This window comes from Hypomesus nipponensis, chromosome 18 (assembly GCF_054491055.1).
Source record: "Hypomesus nipponensis isolate SF chromosome 18, ASM5449105v1, whole genome shotgun sequence".
Taxonomy (NCBI): domain Eukaryota; kingdom Metazoa; phylum Chordata; class Actinopteri; order Osmeriformes; family Osmeridae; genus Hypomesus; species Hypomesus nipponensis.
In genome coordinates this window covers 12993063-13013663 of record NC_140378.1, presented here as the reverse complement: position 1 = coordinate 13013663, position 20601 = coordinate 12993063, and the positions used below count along the sequence as shown (strand labels likewise).

The 20601-nt window shown below is 46.2% G+C and overlaps 3 protein-coding genes across 6 annotated transcripts; 2 read left to right on the top strand and 1 right to left on the bottom strand.

Annotated features, from left to right (window-relative positions):
- Positions 1-110: 110 nt before the first annotated feature.
- Positions 111-2382, bottom strand: rpl32 (ribosomal protein L32). The gene is made up of 4 exons (XM_084679886.1): positions 2286-2382; positions 1528-1628; positions 1181-1362; positions 111-282 (listed from the first exon to the last, which is right to left on the bottom strand). The coding sequence occupies exons 2-4, from the start codon at positions 1621-1623 to the stop codon at positions 153-155; spliced, it is 408 nt and encodes a 135-aa protein (XP_084536012.1). The 5' UTR covers positions 1624-1628; positions 2286-2382; the 3' UTR covers positions 111-152.
- A 491-nt stretch (positions 2383-2873) lies between these two features.
- On the top strand, positions 2874-7161 carry ssuh2rs1 (ssu-2 homolog, related sequence 1). 2 transcript variants are annotated; one of them, XM_084679885.1, is made up of 13 exons: positions 2874-3175; positions 3316-3383; positions 3966-4064; positions 4221-4296; positions 4492-4547; positions 4942-5002; positions 5152-5273; positions 5390-5452; positions 5580-5662; positions 5784-5876; positions 5951-6056; positions 6265-6372; positions 6488-7161. In XM_084679885.1, the coding sequence occupies exons 2-13, from the start codon at positions 3321-3323 to the stop codon at positions 6626-6628; spliced, it is 1071 nt and encodes a 356-aa protein (XP_084536011.1). In that variant the 5' UTR covers positions 2874-3175; positions 3316-3320; the 3' UTR covers positions 6629-7161. The 2 variants fall into 2 exon arrangements, with proteins under 2 accessions (XP_084536011.1, XP_084536010.1); XM_084679884.1 differs by having other exon boundaries at positions 4492-4621.
- A 337-nt stretch (positions 7162-7498) lies between these two features.
- dcaf1 (ddb1 and cul4 associated factor 1) lies at positions 7499-19002 on the top strand. 3 transcript variants are annotated; one of them, XM_084680570.1, is made up of 25 exons: positions 7499-7707; positions 8365-8485; positions 8662-8738; positions 8819-8892; positions 9027-9140; positions 9230-9367; positions 9514-10125; positions 10509-10610; positions 10735-10893; positions 11020-11199; positions 11282-11491; positions 11631-11800; positions 11949-12076; positions 12193-12428; positions 12545-13614; positions 13803-14001; positions 14122-14204; positions 14946-15030; positions 15131-15364; positions 15553-15646; positions 16103-16207; positions 16319-16392; positions 16539-16631; positions 16733-16982; positions 17354-19002. In XM_084680570.1, the coding sequence occupies exons 2-25, from the start codon at positions 8373-8375 to the stop codon at positions 17410-17412; spliced, it is 4659 nt and encodes a 1552-aa protein (XP_084536696.1). In that variant the 5' UTR covers positions 7499-7707; positions 8365-8372; the 3' UTR covers positions 17413-19002. The 3 variants fall into 3 exon arrangements, with proteins under 3 accessions (XP_084536696.1, XP_084536697.1, XP_084536695.1); XM_084680571.1 differs by having other exon boundaries at positions 8352-8485; positions 17357-19002; XM_084680569.1 differs by having other exon boundaries at positions 8352-8485.
- Positions 19003-20601: the final 1599 nt, after the last annotated feature.

Below are 20601 nucleotides of genomic sequence, written 5' to 3'. Positions count from 1 at the left end.
GACAGGAAATACATTTCAACATTCACAGTGTAATGTGAATTTCTCAACAAAATCACAAGTGATAGAACATGACATGCTTTGAAAGTTGATTTAAAAAAAACTAGACCAAATTCAAATTTTTAAGTTGTTTTATTGACAATATAATGGCTAGATCACTCGTTCTCCTCGCTGCGGAGCCTGGCGTTGGGGTTGGTGATCTTGATAGCAAGCTGGGCTGCCCTCTCCACAATCAGCTTCCTGTTCTTTGAGGAGACGTTGTGGGCGATCTCTGCACAATGGGTTCTAGGCAGAGACAGGAACATTGTGAAGGATTGACATGATGCAGGTATAATAAAACAAAAGCATTTAAAAGATTGAGTGCTGGACACAGCAGGAATATTGGGTTGAGGAGGAAGCGCCTATGTCATTTATGAATGCCAGCACAAAAGAAACTTAGGTAAACAAAAAAGCCGCATTGTCTAGTTTCAGTTCAAAGGAAACAAGAGGGACATGAAGCACTCTTAAGCTTCCAACTGTGGATTGAACAAGGACAATATAATCCTATGGTCTGACCTGTAAACAGAGCATAAACTACTCTAATGATGGAAAAGCTTTACTTTGGCCTTAGTCATTCCTCACAATGAATCTGTTCTACTAAATCACATCTTGCAGAGACAGTAGCACATAGATCCTCTATATTTTGTAATCCTCCTCTCCATAAAGATTACAGAATTCGACATTCAGTGTTTCCCCAGGCATAGACTAATTTGTGGCGGTGCGCCACAGAATCAACACCGGCCGCCACATATTGCATTTGTTATTTTATTTTTTTACACCATTTAAAACAAGCAGTGTATTTGTTCAGCTGCATTTCTTTTCTCTGCTCTCCCTCCGTCTCTCTGTCACTCACCCGTCTTTCTCACATACACACACAGTCACAACGTCAGCACACGTTAGCAACAACGTATAGATACGCCGTTCTAGTAAGACTAACAGCCAGCCTTCAGCATTAGTACAGTAGCTTAGTCTAGGGAAGTTGAGGCTCCCCCCCCCGCAAATTACTTTGTAATCTGTGGGAAACACTGACATTGGTTTAGACCATCAAACAGCACTTTTACAGGTTAGCTGCTTACTATACTCAATGCTTTTTGGTTCTTATCTGATGAACAGGTTTACCAGAAAGGAATAAACAAGAACATACTTGTTGCTCATCATGAGGACCTCAAGTTCCTTAATGTTGTGCACCAGGAACTTCCTGAAGCCAGAGGGAAGCATGTGCTTGGTCTTCTTGTTGCTGCCATAACCGATGTTGGGCATCAGCATCTGACCCTTGAACCGCCTGCGGACCCTATTGTCAATACCTCTGGGTTTACGCCAGCTTTTCTGGAGGGAAAAGAACATGTTTAAGGTTGTAGATTTATTTTTCCTCAAATCTGATACGTTTCATATGTCCTAGTTTGCCATTGTCTGGGACTGTATGAAAAAAAACTTAAACAAAGTTAAAAAGGTCTAGCGCAACTAGAACTTAAGTTTGAGAAGAAAACTTACAGCAATCTTGACATATCGGTCAGACTGATGGCGAATGAACTTCTTCGTCCTCTTTTTAACAATCTTGGGCTTGGTGAGAGGTCTGAGGGCTGCCATGGTGACTGAAAGATGTAATTGGAAGAAAAATATTGGCCTCAGGACAAGCAGTCAACCTCTACTACTCAAGACTTCAAACATGTCATGATCTTGCCAAATAGTTGCACATTTTCCTCTAGTGGCATTAATTGCATCCTTCCTAACATGCAATCAGACTTACAGGAGTACATCACGACACAAGTTATTTCACTAGAACGGCGATAGTAGCCCACCTTCTTTTGCAGGCCATCTCCTGCATAATGCTAGCTAACGTTAGCTACGGTACTAACAAGCTAAGCTATTGATTGAGCTAACTTGACTATGTTGCTAGGCTATCGACGGTGACAGTAGATTTGAGGTTCATGTAATATCAGGAAGCCAACTACGTGTTGTCAGATGTGATTTCATGTCACATTTCAAGGTCCTTCTGACTTGAGAGCAATTTCGTTAGTGAGCAGTCTGTGTGTGGTGGTTATAGCTAGACGAGTACGCTTTTCAGGCAATGGCTGAGATGCTTAACATGGCACTCATGGAGTCGATCAAAACAGAGGGGTTTGCCCCAAGAACAACCGATAGAAATGCCCAATTCAAACACATATCTAGCACAAAACATGACTCTCATATGTTACTTGTTTTGAAAAACATTCTAAAAAGGTAGATGGACATAGATTTAAATCACTCACCCGCCGGTGTGAACTGAAAAGAGACTCAGCTTCAGCGGAAAAGGAAGAAAAGGGCTTCCGGATTGTTGCAAAGGACTATGGGTAGGGCGCTAGAGAACTACAAGAAACAAATTCTTCGTGTGTGAATTCGTCTTGAAATATTCTATATCTGACAAGTGGTGCATTCTAAATGAATAGAAAGTACTGTGATAGATGTAAAGTGACGAGGGCAAAAAACACTATTAAAAAATAATAATATATAAGCCTAGTGAGTGAACGCGACGATATCAGTGCAACAACGTTCCTTGCTCGTGGAAACCTCAGAATGAAAAAAATCTTACTGTACTTGTCTTCATCCCAGCTCCCATACTCAGTTAATATTTCATCCTGTCAAAAACGAATCTAGAAGTAGCATGGGATAGCCTATAGGCCTACAATTGAAAACCTTTGAAATACGATGATACGTTATATCATTTGACACGGGTTTATGGTTAAAACAAAATGGGTATAGTTCTAACTATACTCCTTTTATATAAATCGGTTTGGTTTGCTTACCTCTTTAATTATTTAATTGCATTTTAACCCCCTCCCATATCATGCGCAGAGAGCCTCTGTAAAGCGGAAATGTTGCGACGAACCTTAACTTTGAGCAGCATACTAAATTAAGTCTTTAACGTGTTGATAAACTGAGAATTATTTTTACCTTTTGTTATACGAACTAACGAAGAGAGCCTACGTCTGAAATAGAAAGCATTTGGTATCAACCTGTTGAGATTTGAAGCTGTTGACCAAACGCTATGAAATTGCTTAGGCTACTGTACTAAATACAAAATCACATGATCGTAGCGCGTTTTATATCTTACCTTTTGGATAAATCTATAGGGGAATATGGCGGGTACAGCATCTGTAAGGTGAGTGATCTATTATAACGGAGGTAGCCTATTGTTTATTCAGGTTGTTTGGTACCTCGGTTTGTTTGGTTCATCTTTTTCGTTTACAGTTCCGTTAAGTTTTGGGTTGTAAGATCGGGACTACAACATTTTCTTTACAGTGGTTATGGGGCTTGCGGAATCAGTGTGCCTAATCCTGGATACTTACCAGCAACGGATGGGGCACCAGGTAAACTAACCTATCTAATTTCATGTATAACTGGACCGATTTTTCGTTAATTTCGCGTTTTCTTGCAAAACAAACACTTCACACATTACTGAGATGTCATCCGAGGATACAACAAAATGCACATTCCGTAAACTACGTTTCCGGGTGTGACGCGTTATATAGCAGAACTCTCCTTAAAAGGTTCGAAAGAAGAGTAAAGGTTAACACAAGTAGGATCGTGTATGCAGTTAAAACCCTTTCTTTAACTTTTTTTGCACATTTTCAGACTTTTGTAGGCTGGATGTGACTTACGCATATTTAATGATAGTCTCAGGGTTGTTAATTTGCTGGTTTACTTACACATTATCAGTTCAAGTGGTTTTGCTACCAACAATCACATCATATGGATGGACAATGTGAGTCACTCAAAAGTTACATTTACATGAGGTTCTTATAGGGCAAGATATATGGTTAACATTTTCTTCATTGATATATGGTCAACTGTACAGAAAAGGAAATGTATTTAAAAGCATGTTAATCACATTTTTGTCTGTATTCCTGACAGTGTTTCCAATCCGTAACTGGTTTGTCTGGTTCTTTCAGCATTATTTGCTCCACCTACCATGCCAAGCCCCAGTGCTCCCCCAGCCAGTATGTTTGACAGTGTGCCTGGTTATGAAGGAACAGTGTCCGGGGGTGGAGGTACAGAATGCAGCCGAATGGCCATTGTTGGCACACACATTATGATACAAGGCTACACTTTAACTAAATGACTGGTAGTCATAAGGGATGATCACCTTTATCCCCTCTTCATGACACCCTCAAGCATGAATGTGTTTCCCTGCATGTTTACTTAAGGTGGGTTCCTGCCTCCCCCAATGCCCTCCTGTCCAGTTCCTCAGCCTGAGCCCGGACCCTCTCAGCCACACTGGAAGTAAGAGCCAAACTTGTGTTTTCTAATTGCTTTGGTGACATCTAGCCATTTAGAATACATGGTTATGTATTCATCTGATCACTGAATCATTTGTTTCTGATCACTGTTTCTTTTTAATTTGATTCATCTACTGTATATAATTGACTAATGATATTTTAGTGCTTATTTTGAACAATTATGTTATGTTCTTCAAAGTATTCCTTCTATCACTGAAGACCAAGCCAGGGAAGCTCTTACCATGTTTGTATCCAGTAAGTGCTGCTACAATTCAGCACCAGTCAAGGAGGGTGTGATCACCAACATGGAGGCATTCAACACATATAGGGTAGGAGGACTGTGTATTAACTCTAAGTCATAAGTGGTCCCAGCAAACAGAATGGTTGTTTTCACTGACAATATCATGGACACATCAATTTTAGTCTCTCGCATACATGTCTTACAACAATACTGCAACATGGGCATTATCTAATTCAACCTCAACTAGATAATGGTTTATGTAGCCTGAGCCATTCTACAAGACGATAGTTTAAATAAATACACTAGATGGCACCAGAGTTTCAGATATGAAACCATTTGTCAGGTCTAGGGCATTACTGATATCCTTGGCTAAAGTTTGTTTCAGCCTTTTTTCTTTTCTTTTATAAGTATCGCCTGGAAACTTATACTGAGTCTAGATCAACAGAGTGGAGTCATCAGCCATACAATGGTACTGTAATATACAACTGGGTGTTGGTTTAACTCTATAATCCAAGTATTCTACGGAACTGTGAAACCAATTTGATTGATGAAGATTGATGCATTTTGTATTAAAAATGAACTTGCTATCTAAGGGACATTTGAAAATATACATTTTAGGACAACCAATTGATGCTTACTCCCAACCCCCCCCTGGGCCTTGGGAAATTCCTGCGAAAACCCCCAGTTTCTTTTGTGATGAGAAGCAGGTGATCAAGGTTCCTTACACCTCATCTGTGAAGGTATTTGTCAATATAATTGGCTTGACTTATTTTGACATTTGCAATCATTATGTGAGATACACAATTATTTGTGTGGTGTGTTGTGCTTACTTGATTACATATCATTCAATCAACAGAACTGTCATGCCTGCGTTGGAATGGGAAGAACTCCATGCACAGATTGTGCAGGTGCTGGAAGTGTGAGTGACAACTGCAATATTTCACTTTTTAAACATGGATCAAAGTAACTGCGGAAAGTATTTAAATATTTAAAATCTAGGACTGGATGCTATGATACCTACACTGTTCTTTTCTTACCACGTTTAGAAAGTCTGCTGGGTGTGCAATGGCTCTGGCCAGCGCCACGGAGAGGACAGATGCCACCATTGCAGTGGGAGGGGAAGGGAGAAGTAAGTATGAGTGACAACCAAAGCATTTAAGTGCTTTCAGAGACAGAATAGTGTGATCAAGTTTCATAATAAATGTTCTGTATTGTTGGCCTTTTTTTGTATTTGTTTTTTGTCATTACAGTTGTAACTTTTGTCATGGGAAAGGGTCAAAGGACTGTAAAATCTGTCATGGCCGAAGACAGCTTTTGGTGTTCATCAACCTAAATGTGAAATGGTAAGAAGGCAAAAAGGAATTTGTCTGGATGTAGTAGACCTTTGTATTCAAGTTTGTGTTTGTGATTGTTCCAGGACCAATAACACTGAAGACTATGTGGTGGAGCAGTCAAGTGGATTGCATGTGGCCAACCTGACCGGTGTGTCTGGAAAGGAACTATTCAGGGACACTCAGTATATGGTAAGAAAAATGTGTACTGTATCTGCTTGATATGGAGCAGGAATAGATAAATGTTTGAAGATTACCTCTGACACTAAATCAATGTAGAATATTTACCTTATCACTCCGTACGCCATTGTATCGGGGTCACTTGCACAAACATATTGTTTGTACAAATTGTTGCCATAATTTCTTATAATAACAGTAAGATTCCTACTGTGTTCTGCAGGTGTACCCAGTAATGGGATTCCCAGACCATGGAGTGGTAAATGCTGCAGCGCGCCTAGTCAAGGATCATCAGGTCAGATACTCCCAGACATCACGGATTTTACAACAGGTGATTTATTTTTTATGATCTTGATTTGTATGTAATAATATATCTTTGTGTATGAATTTAGCTTCTGATTGAACAGAAATACAACTGTCTCCCCGATCTCTGTCCTCTCCCATAGCGCCAGATCATTGAGTTGATTCCTATCACGAAGGTGACCTACAACTGGAAGGGAAACTCTCACATGTATGTTGTTTATGGGAATGAGTTGAAAGTTAATGCTGATAACTATCCAGCTACCTGTTGCTGCACTGTAATGTAACAAGCCTCTTTGAAACAGAAGAAAATGGTATACAAAGAACAGGATTTAGGTATATCAGCAGGAAGTAGGGATACACAACCACACATCAGTTTACATGTGTGGTTTGTAACACACCAACAGAGATTGCCAGTGATTTATTAATAAATCTGTGTCTAATAATTACCACTACCTGCTGCTGCACAGTTACAAATGGTTTACCAATACAAGGGAAGGATCTATAGAGAACTGCATTTAGCATATATAACGTCTTTTGATCTTAATTTAATTATAGCTTGATTCTCTTTGTACTTAACATGTCTAATGTATGAATGTTATTGTTATTCACTTACAATTGTTTACATTTTAAAATACAAATTGCTATAACTTTCTTTGTGCTTTAAGCTTAAGGCTATTTAGAATGATTATTCTGAATTGATTGTAAATCTCAATATGCAAAATGTTTGTGTCTATACTGCAAAAGTGCTTTTCTAATTGTTATTCATGTGATGGTGAACTAAATTAAAGTGTACCATATGTTTGAGATTCCTTTGAAATATTATTTGTTTTTGAACTTTTTGAACATAATGTTTTCTGAATTGTGTAACTGTTGTGTAACTGCACCGGAGTTCAGTGGCGAACCTTTGCTACATAAAATGACTCATTTTCACAGTGTTCATAACGTAAACAAAGCACAAGATTATAACAAAAGTGGATACTGAAATTTTTACAAAATACCAGTAATATATCTTATTGTCTAAAAAGTTATTATTTTTGCAAATCTATGATAATAAATAGCATTGTCAATGAAAGCGCACCGCAGGAAAACGCGTGATTCCCCCCCCCCAGCAAACGTCATCAGACGTCGACATTGGTCGCTGAATTTATGACGCGAGGAACGTGTTCGCCATAAACGATAATAAACCGTGAACAAGACTGTGCTAAAAGTAGTGACAACGAGGAGGCTGTAAAGCCTTTGAGTTTGTATTGTTTTCAACAATACACATATAGTTAGCTTCACTTTTTGCAGGGTTTAGACAGTTATATTTTGTGCAAGGAAATAAACACGGAAAAAGCTTAGGAAAACTGAACAGAAGAAGAAGGTAAAGTTGCTAGGCTAGTTGCGCTACACTAATAGCTAGCCTGTCAGCCCTAGAAGGCTAACGTTAGCTAGCTATTCAACAAAGCTAGCGCCGTCATTGATCCAATTTAATTGATTCGTCAACTTTAGCTAGTTGTATAGTTTGTCACTCTAAAACCATAACCTCAATTTAGTCATTATGGCTTGTGTTTGCAGTGTAGTGCAGCGATATGTGATATCTGCTAATCTAGCTACGGAACACTGAACGTAGCGATCTTACTGACACATTGACACCAGTCACTATCCGATATCTGCCTTCGCTTATACCTGGCCACAGTAATGAAGCTAGCTGGTGAGCATGCAATGCCACAGGGCATGTTCCGTACTAAATTACTTAATGGTAAACAACAGTCCAACGTGGATCTATATGAAACGGAAACGTATGCTGCACAGACTTGCAGGACACGAGAAGCTGCATCGCGGGTTTTTGACTGAGCAATGCATATGACTACATCACCTGTTGACAGTTGAAGTCCCTATGGTGCACTGCAGCTGTGTGTAGAGGAAGTAATGGTATTAGCGGACATATCTGCTTTACATACGCAAGGGATTTCGAACTATGTTCTTTGGTCGAGATGGTGAAATATATTTTCTGTTATCTTATAGTATCTTTTTGTAGGCCGCGCCATGGCGTCAGCATCTGCCAGTGTGGATTCCAAGGCAGAGCTGACTGCTTTGCTGGAACAGTGGGAGAGGGAGCAACAGGGCAGCACACAAGACCTGGTCAATATCCTCACCAAGTGAGTTTAGTTACAAAGTGATTTTGAATAAATATAAGGACGGGAGTAGGTTTGCAGAAAATGCACTGTACACCTGTTTTACAACCCACCCTGTGTTGATACAATTCTAGTTATACCAATGAACGAGTTGTATAAAGCAGTGCAATACATAGCTTAATGTTGCGTTTTATTTTCAGAATCTCAGAGTTGGTGGAAAGGGAAACGGAGGAATACCATAAAGCTGATCCGGATCCCTTTGATGACAGGCATCCTGGTATGGCAGGAGAGTTTTTCTAACAGCATTATTGACATTGTTGCTAACTAAGTGTCTTAACATCCCCATCTTCTTTTCAGGGAGAGCTGATCCAGAGTGTGTTTTGGGACACCTTCTCAAGATCCTTTTCAAGAATGATGATTTCATGAATGCAGTGAGAAGTTATTGCTGGCTTAATGAATTGTGTATACATTTCAAATAGATGTCAACATGTTGGGGACATAAACCCTGTTGCACAGTGTGATGCACACAGTTGATCTGAGTTGCTGGTTTCCTCTGCCTCCCTAGCTGGTGAACAGCTATGTGATGACAAGCAGAGAGTTCTCTCTCAACACGTCCGCCTGCCGCCTGCTGCAGAACATCATGCCCGGCCTTGAGACAGCTGTGGTTTTTCAGGAAAAGGTATGCAAAGAAACGGTGCGCAGGTGACAGTGGAAGTGTCTCGATGTTGACCAGAATCCTAAAAGGATGTGTGTGCCTCTGTGTGACAGGAGGGCATCGTTGAGAGGCTGTTTAAGTGGGCCCAGGAGGCTGAACAGCCCCTAAGGATCTATGCCACAGGCCTTTTAGCAGGAGCCATGGAGAACCAGGACATTGCTGCCAACTACAGGGAGGAGAACTCTGTTCTGGTCAGTGTAGAAATGCTTCTCATTTACCCTCATGCCTCCTGTGTCTTTGAAAGGTAAACAAAGTAACAGAATTTGCTGCGTTGACTCAAGAGTTGTCTATAAACATTTTGGGTCAGAAACTAACCTCTGTCTTTCTGTCTCTCCAGGTGCCTCTGATGCTGCAGCGGCTACGTGAGCTTCAGGACAAGGATACTGTGAACAGAAGGGAGTTCAAGAGGCCCAGCCCCCGGAAGGCCTTGGGAGAGCCTTTGCTTCCTCTGGACGAGGAGACCGTCGACGGTGGTTTTGAGGACAGCCCCTTCACCCTGGGCAGGAACGGGCCCGAAAGAGACGAGAAGGGACCAGACGAGGTCAGATCGGAAAATGTGTTCACCCTCCGTGAGCCTGGGAATGACCTGTCTTTCCACCTGGCGTCTCTTCACAAGACCAGCAGCCGTGCCAACTCCACAGTCAAAACCATGATGAAGCCCGTCTCTGCTCCTAACTCACTGATGCACTGTGACGTCTCTGACGGAAGGGCAGAGGGGAGCAGTCACCTGAAGAGGAGGGCAGAGAGGGAGAACGGGCGCAAGGCCAAACAGAAGCTGAACTTCTCACTGCCTGAGCCCGAGAGAAACTTTAACGAGCTGTCCAATAGCAGCTGGTCTGAAATGAGTCCCTGGGTGATTGGGAATAACTATCACCTTTACCCTCTGACCCCAGAGATAGAGCAGAGGCTCATCCTGCAGTACCTGACTCCCCTGGGGGAGTACCAGGAGGTGAGCAGTCAATGTGCACATGTTTGTAGGTTGGTCCTAAGGTGGTAGTGCCACCCTCAGTTGGCTGGCTATGCTTTCAAAAGTCATTTTGAATTCCTTATGAGTGCATTTAAAATTCAATGGTTAAAATAAGTCTTGAGACTGTCGTGCTCTCATGAGTTAAACCGTACCACTACATGTCAGTGTACTTGTAGTGTTGTAACATGGATATTTAACATGAAAAAACAAGTCATAAATGTGACTTGTGAGCATGAGGACCACAGACACGCTCTAAACAAACTAAAGCTTTAGAACTTATCAGCTGGACAGTTGCTAACTAGGTGAACATTTACAGTTTTATTGTGTCTACTTTTATTGACACCCCCACCCTTTTCCCCGTATAGCTCCTGGCTGTGTTCATGCAGATGGGGGCTCGAGAGCTGCTCATGCACTACATGGACCTAAAGCAGACCAATGACGTACAGCTCACCTTCGAGGCTCTCAAGGTAACCCTTCCTGCCACTCGCCTTGACGGCCTCCGAAACCCTCCGGATTGAATCATTCATAGCGAGTTTCGTCCTGTGAAAGGATTTGAATTGGATACTTTTTGCAATCCCTCTCTCCGTCCAGTACCTGGCCTCTCTGCTCCTGCACAAGAAGTTTGCAGCAGAGTTTGTCGCTCATGGGGGGGTTCAGAAGCTGCTGGAGATCCCCAGACCATCCATGGCTGCCACGGGGGTGTCTCTCTGTCTCTACTACCTGGCCTACAACCAGGATGCTATGGAGCGGGTACAATACTACACACATCAATTATATACACATCATTTATACATTAAAGCTTAATATAATATATTTCTAATATAAACAATTGTATGTTGTGTGTCTCCATCTCCTGTGTTTGTGTCTGCGCCCCAGGTGTGCATGCTTCCCCATTCGGTGCTGTCTGATGTGGTGGGCTACACGCTGTGGCTGCTGGAGTGTTCTCATGCGTCAGGCTGCTGCCACGCCACCATGTTCTTCTCCATCTCCTTCTCCTTCCGAGCCGTGCTGGAGCTCTTCGACAGGCAGGACGGCCTCCGCCGCCTCGTCAACCTGGTATGAACTCTCTGGGTGTGTTTGTGTGTGTAGTTGTGTTGTTTTGTCTGTGTGTTCAACCAGTACCGTTACCTGTTTCCAGATCAGCACGTTAGAGATCCTGAACCCTGAGGACCAGGGGGCTCTGCTGAGCGATGATGCCATCTTCTCCAGCAGGCAGACTGCCAAACACACCTGCATGGCCCTGCGGAGGTACTTCGAAGCCCACCTGGCTATCAAAGTGGAGCAGGTCAAGCAGTCCCTGCAGCGGACTGAAGGGGGCGCTCCCATCCACTCCCAGCCCTACTACAAGGTAGGTGGAGGGAAGCGGCCAGCTTATGGGATTGCTTTTCCCCCACATTTAGTTGAGTCTTCTTAATAATGTAGCGTTTGACCTCACTGTAGACTGTGTCAGGTCAGCACTGATCAGCCCGTTTGCCATTTCCCCCCAGGCGTGCAGCTACACCCACGAGCAGGTGGTGGAGATGATGGAGTTCCTGATTGAGTACGGCCCAGTGCGGCTGTATTGGGAGCCAGCAGAGGTCTTCCACAAGCTGTCCTGTGTGCAGCTCCTGCTGCAACTCATCTCCATCGCCTGTGACTGGAGGACCTACTACGGCAGGTAGGAACATGGCCTCTCTCTCTCTCTGATTAACTCCTTTATGTGTGTCTCTAGGATTAATACATTGTGGGATATCTTTGATGGATTTCCTCGGTTGGACTGATACCTTGCATCACAGTATTTCGGATGGATTTTGTTTTGTCCACAGGAGTGATACAGTGCGCTACGCCCTGGACATCCTGAGCATCCTGACTGTGGTGCCTAAGACCCAGCTGCTGATGGCTGAGTCTGTGTCGGTGCTGTCTGACGAGGGGGGCGCCACTACCTCCATCGTGGGTACGTCCGCTGGGTCTCACAGGGGGCCGTCCACAGGGGGCCCTCCACAGACACAGCACAGGGCCTTGGTGTCGCCAGTGGAGGAGCACTAAAGGTCTTGTCTGGTCTCCCCTCAGGGATGAGCATAGTGCTGCTGGTGGCTGAGGGGGAGGTGTTCGTCAACGACGCTGAGATCCAGAAGTCGGCCTTGCAGGTGGTCACCAACTGCGTGTGCGCCCCTGACAAGCGCATGTCCAGCATCGGCAAGTTCATCTCGGGCACGCCTCGCCGCCGACTGCCCCAGCAGACCAAGACCAGCGAGAGCGTGCTCACCAAGATGTGGAACGTGGTCCAGTCCAACAACGGCATCAAGGTAGGGACACACACACGCTGTGTGAGGCACACACTGCTCAACGGACCAGTTGCTGGTTTCGATTTTGACTGAGATTCGTCAAATCCACTGATGTCCTCATTTGTGCTGCCACGCAGGTGCTGCTGTCCCTGCTGACGGTGAAGATGCCGATCACAGACGCAGACCAGATCCGGGCCCTGGCCTGCAAGGCCCTGGTGGGCCTGTCTCGCTCCAGCTCCGTCAGGCAGATCATCAGCAAGCTGCCCCTGTTCAGCAGCGGACACATCCAGCAGCTGATGAAGGAGCCCGTGCTGCAGGACAAACGCAGCGAGCACGTCAAGTTCTGCAAGTTTGCCGCCGAGCTCATCGAGCGGGTGTCTGGGAAGCCCCTGCTGATCGGCACGGACGTGTCTCTGGCCTGGCTGCAGAGGGCCAACGTGGTAGCCCAGTCGAGGATATCCTTCCCGGAGAAGGAGCTGCTCCTTTTGATCAGGAACCACCTAGTGGCCAAAGGCCTGAACGACACGGCGACCATCCTAACCAAAGAGGCAGACCTCCCCATGGCTCTTCTGTCCCACCCTTCCTCCAGCACCTTCCCCCCCGTCTCTGTCCCTCCTCCTCCTGCCTCCCCCGCCACCACCCTTCCCCGCACCCCACGGCTGGCCAATGGGGTGGCGGCGCGCCTAGCGAGTCTCGCCTCCCATTCGTCAAGCCTACTGTCGGTCCACCCCCAGCCCCGCCCATCCACATCACAAGCCCTCGTCGCTCCTCCCTTGTGTCCCTCCACGTCCGGCCCTCACCAGAGCAACGGCTCGCCGCTCATCGGCCGCATCGTGTTCACGCGGGAGCGCCCGTCGCCGTGCGGCGTGGTGAGCTGCAAGAAGCCTCGGGTCCTGAGACAGAAGTCTGACCACGGGGCCTTCAGCCAGAGCCCCGCCATGAAGAAGCAGCTGGACCGACACCTGCCCTCCCCCCCCGCCCTGGACAGCATCATCACCGAGTACCTGAGGGAGCAGCACGCGCGCTGCAAGAACCCGGTGACCACCTGCCCCCCCTTCTCCCTCTTCACCCCCCACCAGTGCCCCGAGCCCAAGCAGCGGCGTCAGGCGCCCACCAACTTCACGTCCCGGAACACGCGCCGGGTCGTCTACCCCAAATACGGAGGGGTGGACGGGGGCTGCTTCGACAGACACCTCATCTTCAGCAGGTGAGGCGACGAACCGCGCACGTCTGGAACGTCTTTTGCGGGCACGGTGGATCTAGGTTGTCTCCTTGCAGGCAGTGCGCTTATTTCTTGTTCCCTATCATAAGGGATGAAGAAATCGTCCTAGTTTCCACTTTGGTGACGGGTCCCCCCACACACCCCCCTATCTCTCCTCCCCTCTCTCTCCCCAGGTTCCGGCCCATCTCGGTGTTCAGGGAGGCGGATGAGGACGAGAGTGGCTTCATGTGTTGTGCCTTCTCAGCCCGCGAGCGCTTCCTCATGCTGGGCACGTGCACGGGCCAGCTCAAGCTCTACAACGTGTTCACGGGGCAGGAGGAGGCCAGCTATAGCTGCCACAGCTCGGCCATCACTCACCTGGAGCCGTCCCGGGTCAGTGGGATCGATACCCGGCGCCTCGGGGCCACCTCCATGGCACACCCTCTTATTACTGCGGTCGGTGCGCGCCGTTATTGATTGGTTGATCTCTTGTTGATCTGGTCTCCTCATTAGGACGGCTCTCTGCTGCTGACGTCGGCGTCGTGGAGTTTCCCTCTGTCTGCGCTGTGGGGCATGAAGTCAGTGTTCATCATGAAGTAAGTGACAGCTCTGACCCCCAAGAGCACAGCTCTGACACCCAGGAGCACAGCTCTGACCCCCAGGAGCACAGCTCTGACCCCCAGGAGCACAGCTCTGACACCCAGGAGCACAGCTCTGACCCCTTTATATAGACACAGAGCTGGAGGCTATGTCCCCTCGTTCTCCTATAGGAAAATCACCAAGCTGCCAGGCTGACTCAAACTGTGCTTGTGAGCAGTGAGGGTTGTTCAAAACTTCCCTGCCCCAAATGATCTGATTTTCACAGAGTAGACTGCTTTGTATAGGGACTGTTCTTGCCTTTTGTGTGGTTCCTCTTCCCAGTGCTACATCTGCTCCATGCAATAGGGAGCTGGGAGCGGACATGCTGTTTAATTATGCACTCTTAACTGCCCCGGGGCTGAAATCTTCACTAGATGGAACACAGGCAGTGGCTCATTCCCACCCAGTTTAACCAAACTCCAGAGGGACTGGGGACTGAGTCAGAGCAGCATTCTGCTGTCCTCGCAACATGTTTGATTTTTTTTTTTGCTTTACTTTCATCGGATGGAAGAGAAGGGTTTTCAATTAGCAGTGTTCTGTGGAGTTGACTCGTCCATACTCCATGCTAGCAAACACTAATGCCAAATCATTAATCATAAATGTGTTCAACCCAGCTAGTGTTGTTTTCTAACTCCACCAGCCCTAAAGATTTGAAAGGGCCGTCAGAAAATGTATTAAAACATGCTTTTTGCCTCTAGGCATTCCTTCCTAGATGACCATTATGTGGAGTTTAGTAAACTTTCGCAGGACAGAGTCATCGGCACAAAGGAACACATCGCCCACGTAAGTACCCCCGCTCGTCACAGAACCACAGATATGAAAACACCCCACATCTCTTCTATTGATCAGGTTAGTGATCGAAATCTTCCTATCGCCTTCCTAGATCTACGACATCCAGACAGGCCTGAAGACCCTGACCCTGAACAACCCTGACCTGGCCAACAACTACAAGAGGAACTGCGCCACCTTCAACCCCACAGACGACCTGGTGCTGAACGACGGCGTGCTGTGGGACGTGCGCTCAGCCCAGGCCATCCACAAGTTTGACAAGTTCAACATGAACATCAGCGGGGTGTTTCACCCCAACGGCCTGGAGGTCATCGTCAACACGGAGATTGTATCTCTCACCATGTCACATTAGTATGGGGGGGGGGGGGGGGGGGTAAAGATTTGTTGTTTTTACTTCACTTAAAAGCTTGTTTTGCCCCAGGGTTATAAATGTATGTGTTGTGTATTCATGATATCAGCTTTGGTTTACAGCCATCTGAAAGCTAAGAGTGATGTAGTCCTTAACAGTCATGTCAGTGGGACTTGCGGACCTTCCACCTCCTACACACTGTCCCAGCGCTGGACCAGTGCAGGATCGTCTTCAACAACAACGGCACTGTGATCTATGGAGGTAGGCCTCATCCCTCCTGGGAGATCACACAGATTTGGAAGCTGTCACATGTTCGGGCTTCTGTGTGACAAGTGTGTGTGTGTAAGAACTTTTGGCAGCTTGTGTGTGTGTGTGTGTTGTCTTGTGTGGGGCCGTGTGGGCAGGGAGAGGTGTGAACAGGGCCTGTAGAGGTGTGCGTTTCATGCCACCATGTCCTCCTGAACCATATGGGCAGGAGGCTCAGCACTGGGCTGGCGCTTGGTGGGACCAGCTGGTTCACACGAGCTCCCCGTCAGAGCCATGTGTGGGACCAGGTCCACATGAGCAGCTTCAGTCACTGTGCCTGCTCATGTCTGGGTCTGGGCGCTCTGCATGCAACTGGTACCATGTATCTATCTGGCCATCAGTCTCTTCATCCCTACTGTGACCAGTGGAGGAGCTCTTTGCAGCCTGTTAACACGTGTGTGTGTGTTACAGCCATGTTACAGGCCGACGATGAGGATGACATGATGGAGATGCAGATGAAGACTCCCTTTGGCTCCTCTTTCAGGACCTTCAACGCCACAGACTACAAACCCATCGGTGAGGCCAGCCTCACACAGCCCTAGTGTGAGCCTTAGCAGACCATAAAGCGGTGTGGTGTTCAGTCCCAGGTGGATGAGGTGTTGAGCGACCCCCTGTTTGTATCCACAGCCACCATCGACGTGAAGAGGAATATATTTGACCTGTGCACAGACACGAAAGACTGTTACCTGGCTGTGATTGAGGTACGTCTGTAGTATCTGATACACATGTCAATAAAACTGTCTGTTCTGTCAGTGGTGAACAGAGTCTAGGAGGGCCGGGTGACTGACATCGTATTGGACTGGTTCTCTGTCTGACCCTTCCCCCCCCTTCCCCCCTCCCCCTCCAGAACCAGGACTCAGTCAACACAGACACTGTGTGCAGGCTGTACGAGGTGGGCCGCCAGAGACTGGCGGAGGAGGAAGAGGATGAGGAAGATCAGGTCAGGCTCTTCACCTCCACTCACCCCGGCATGAACCGCATGGCTCTCCGCCAGGCCTTCGACAGCATCCTCTCTCTCTCTCTCTCTCTTCCTTCCGCCAGGAGGACGACGACCAGGAGGACGACGACGACGAGGATGAGGACGACTCTGACGAGGACCTGGACACGGACCCCCTGATCGCAGAGCTGGAGAACGACAATGGGGGGGAGGAGGACGAGGAGGACGGCAACGACGACTTCTCCCCGTCCGACGACGAAGAGGTGGCTCGTCTACTGGAGGAGGACGACGAGGATGACGAGGACGACGACTCGGACGATAACGAGGAAGATGTGGACCTCGCAGCGGACAACAGTGAGTCTTGGTTTGTCGACGTTGTCTGCAGTCTTAGACAGACTCAGAGATGTGATGCAGGACAGGCAGGGCTGAAGTCTGTCTTATATTTTGATGATGTTTGATCAGGGCATTTGAAACAAAAGGTGACATCTAACCCGAAAGACAAAAAAAACAAGGTTATGTTGTACTAGTGTATTCCAGAGACAGAGAGAAAGAAAGATTGACAGAACTGAGAGAAAAGCGGAGATATGGGTGAAGAGCCTTCTCACTCTGAGGACATTCAGTTTTTGACTCTGCATTTTTATGCCGACACAGTGACTTCTGCAGTATTCCCTGCCTGTACTTTTCAACCCTCTGAACCTCTGTTTGCTTGATGTCTGTCACCCCAGCAGACAGCTCTGACAACTCGTACCTTGAGGATGACATCATCCTATCCCTGAATGAGTGAGCTGCTGTCAGGAGCTGGGCCAGAGGAGCTGGGCCAGAGGAGCTGGGACAGAGGAGCTGGGACAGAGGAGCTGGGACAGAGGAGCTGGGACAGAGGAGCTGGGACAGAGGAGCTGGGACAGAGGAGCTGGGACAGAGGAGCTGGGACAGAGGAGCTGGGACAGAGGAGCTGGGACAGAGGAGCTGGGACAGAGGAGCTGGGACAGCGACGGCTGCCCCCCTGGCACGGCGCTGAGGGGACACGTGTGACACGGTTAGACAGACGGAAGAGAGCACTGCCAGTTAAACTGTTGGAGGCATTAACCCCTGAAGCAGGGGCCCTGAGGAGGAGTGGACAGGATGAGGAAGAGGTGCCAAAGGAGACCTCCTCACAGACCACAGGGAGGACTTCCTGGAAATGTGCAGAGTCCTTGAGGAAGGAAAACCAGATTAGTATATGATATAGTTTTCTATGACATGGTGAGCTTTGTGGGTTTAAAAAAAAAAAAAGAAAAAAAAGCAAAGGAAAAAAAATCTGTTTATGGCCTAATTTTTCAAGGTTATTTTATATTTTCATCAGGAGTTCCACCTTTTGAAATCATTATTATGGGTCTCATTTCTGTCCATTTTAGTCTAACTAAAATAGATAGGATTTGTGAGGGATGAGCTGTCTCAGATTCATCTCTGCCTCCTCACATATGGCCAGACATGGCCTGACATGTGGTGTTAGACCCTCTCTGTAGCACGCACAAATATGCACACGTTGCCAACCGTCTTGCCCAGTGTTTGTGGAGCCAAACAGGACACATCCTCGGGGCACCTCCACTCTACCAACATGTCACCATACAAATATCCATGACCAAAACGTCACTTACAACGTGCCATCAAGAAATATTGCCTGTGTGTTTCACTGTAGTCATAGGAATGGATGAAATATGGTGCTCTTAAAAACTGGACACTCGATAATGAAAGTGTAAAACTGCTGACTTGAAGTGGGCCTGTTGTTGGTACATGACATGACAAGGTCTTAAAGGTTGCCTTCCATTATTTAGTTGATGTTCAGTGATGAACAGCATATAAATTAGACTAATTGATACTGCTTCTGTGGACCTCAGGGCCTTGTTCTGATAGAGAGGGACATAGGCTTTATTTTCCGTTGAGTTGTAGAGGCATGGTGGGTGTTTTGAAAATTACAGCAAGCCTTTCTTATGCTTCATTTGACGCCACACATTCAGTTTTTTTTGGTCTTATCGAGTGCCAGAGACAGAACTTGAAACCTGCATTGGACACAACTGGTGCAGATTGCAGTTGGTTTGCCGAGGTGGTTTGTTTTCATGTTGCTGTTGGATACTAATAGACGGCTTGAGAATCTGTTTACGGACAGCATGATCATCAAGCCATAACTTCTACAGTATGTGTTCACAACATGGCTTGCCAACATCGTAAACATTTTGTGATTGCTGTAGTTTATGGTTTTTTGGATTGTTTGATATAATTTCAATATTTTGCCACCTCTGGTCTCTTTCTTTCATGTTGAGATACTTAAAAAATGTTGCTGTACAGAATGTATCAAAAGTATTTTTACTATAAATAAAATAAAAAGTCAAAGCTTTTGTGTGTATGAGTAGACCTTGAAGACCTTGAAAAGGCCCATTCTTTACACATTCTTCAAACAGTTATCATTCAATTGCTGTTATTGTAGCATCTCTGCCCACATATAGCCAGGAGTTCATGGTTGCATCAGAAACACAATATTTAGAAACCTGTAAATCTCTGGAGGACTTTACACTTGTTTTTTGGAGTATGACATGAATACACTGGACATGCATGTACATGGCTAATATATGTATGCATCACATGGTATCTTCTTTAGAGGGATAATCTTTTCACAGCTTTTGGTTGGGTAGTTTCTGAAGGTTATCATCAAATAGGCATGTTTCCTTCCCCACAGACAAAATAATACTTGTGCAGAACTCAAATATGTGTAGTATTGTGATCCAGTGCGATATAGGGAGAAACACTGATGAGTGTATTTGTGCGTGGGAGATTTGGAGTGCTTATGTGAGAGTGACTGTGTAGAACACTGGCAAGACTGAGAGGATGGATGTGTTATTCTGTCTGTGGGTAATAGTGCCAGTGGAGGCGATCATCTTGTCTGTAGAGTGTTGTGGGAGTGTAGGAGACAGATCCTGTGGGCATGTAAGGGTGTGTGTCTGTCTACAGTAAGATTGTTATGCTTAAGACAGGCAGAGGGGAATGTGAGAGATATTTTGTTATATAGGTATTGTCTTCGTGGGAGAGAGGAAAAGTGTGAGAGAAGCAGATTGAAGGGATGTGTGAGTAGATGATTGATGAGAGGACTGGATGGGATTCTTATTACTACCTCCTCTGGCTCTTATTGTCTGCTGGAATGGGGAGTGTGGAAACAGATAGCAGCTTTCACAGTGTTAGGCAACCACAGTGCCCCCCCCATGCCTCCTTCTCACAGCCTCTCACTCTCAGCTTGTGTACTCAACCATGCCAGCTCAAATACATCAAAGAGAAGGGGCCCTAACTTAATGGCCCTAACTTAAGGGCCCCTGCTTGCTACTGACATGTTCCTATTTTGGAAAATACGCATTAGCTCGAGTTAGCAGGCTGCACAGTTTGTGTCGAGTAGGAATCAAATGTCAAGCTAAATGTTTACATTTTCTCACTGCAAATGGTTATGATCTGAGAATCATATTGAAATGATAAATAACATCAGACTCAACCAGCTGTATGTTTGTTCAAAATCCCACCCACTGTATTCCATTTAAGACAGAATGGGGGTTGGGGGGGTGGGTGGCGGTGGGGCTGGGGGTCAATTATAGCTATCATTACATTGTTGGATTCTGCCCCCCCTCCCACTCTCCATCAAACTCATCGGACACTAAATCACTGTTTACTGTGAAATTGAAACCTTACTGTGACATAAAAACAGATAGTCATGCTAAAATCTGTATTTCATCACTGAGGCAATCCTTGGGTCTTCATCAACTCAAATCTAAACCATCTCAGGTTGTCAATTAGCCTTATGTCCATCAATGAGTCACCTGGTTGAAAACAACAAATCACAAGTCAAGTGCACTGGTCATGGAGTGCATTTAATTTTATTGCCAGTGAGCCCCAGATGCTGCTGGTTTGGTCAGTCAGGACCACGTAAGATGTACAGGTGCAATGCTATAAAATG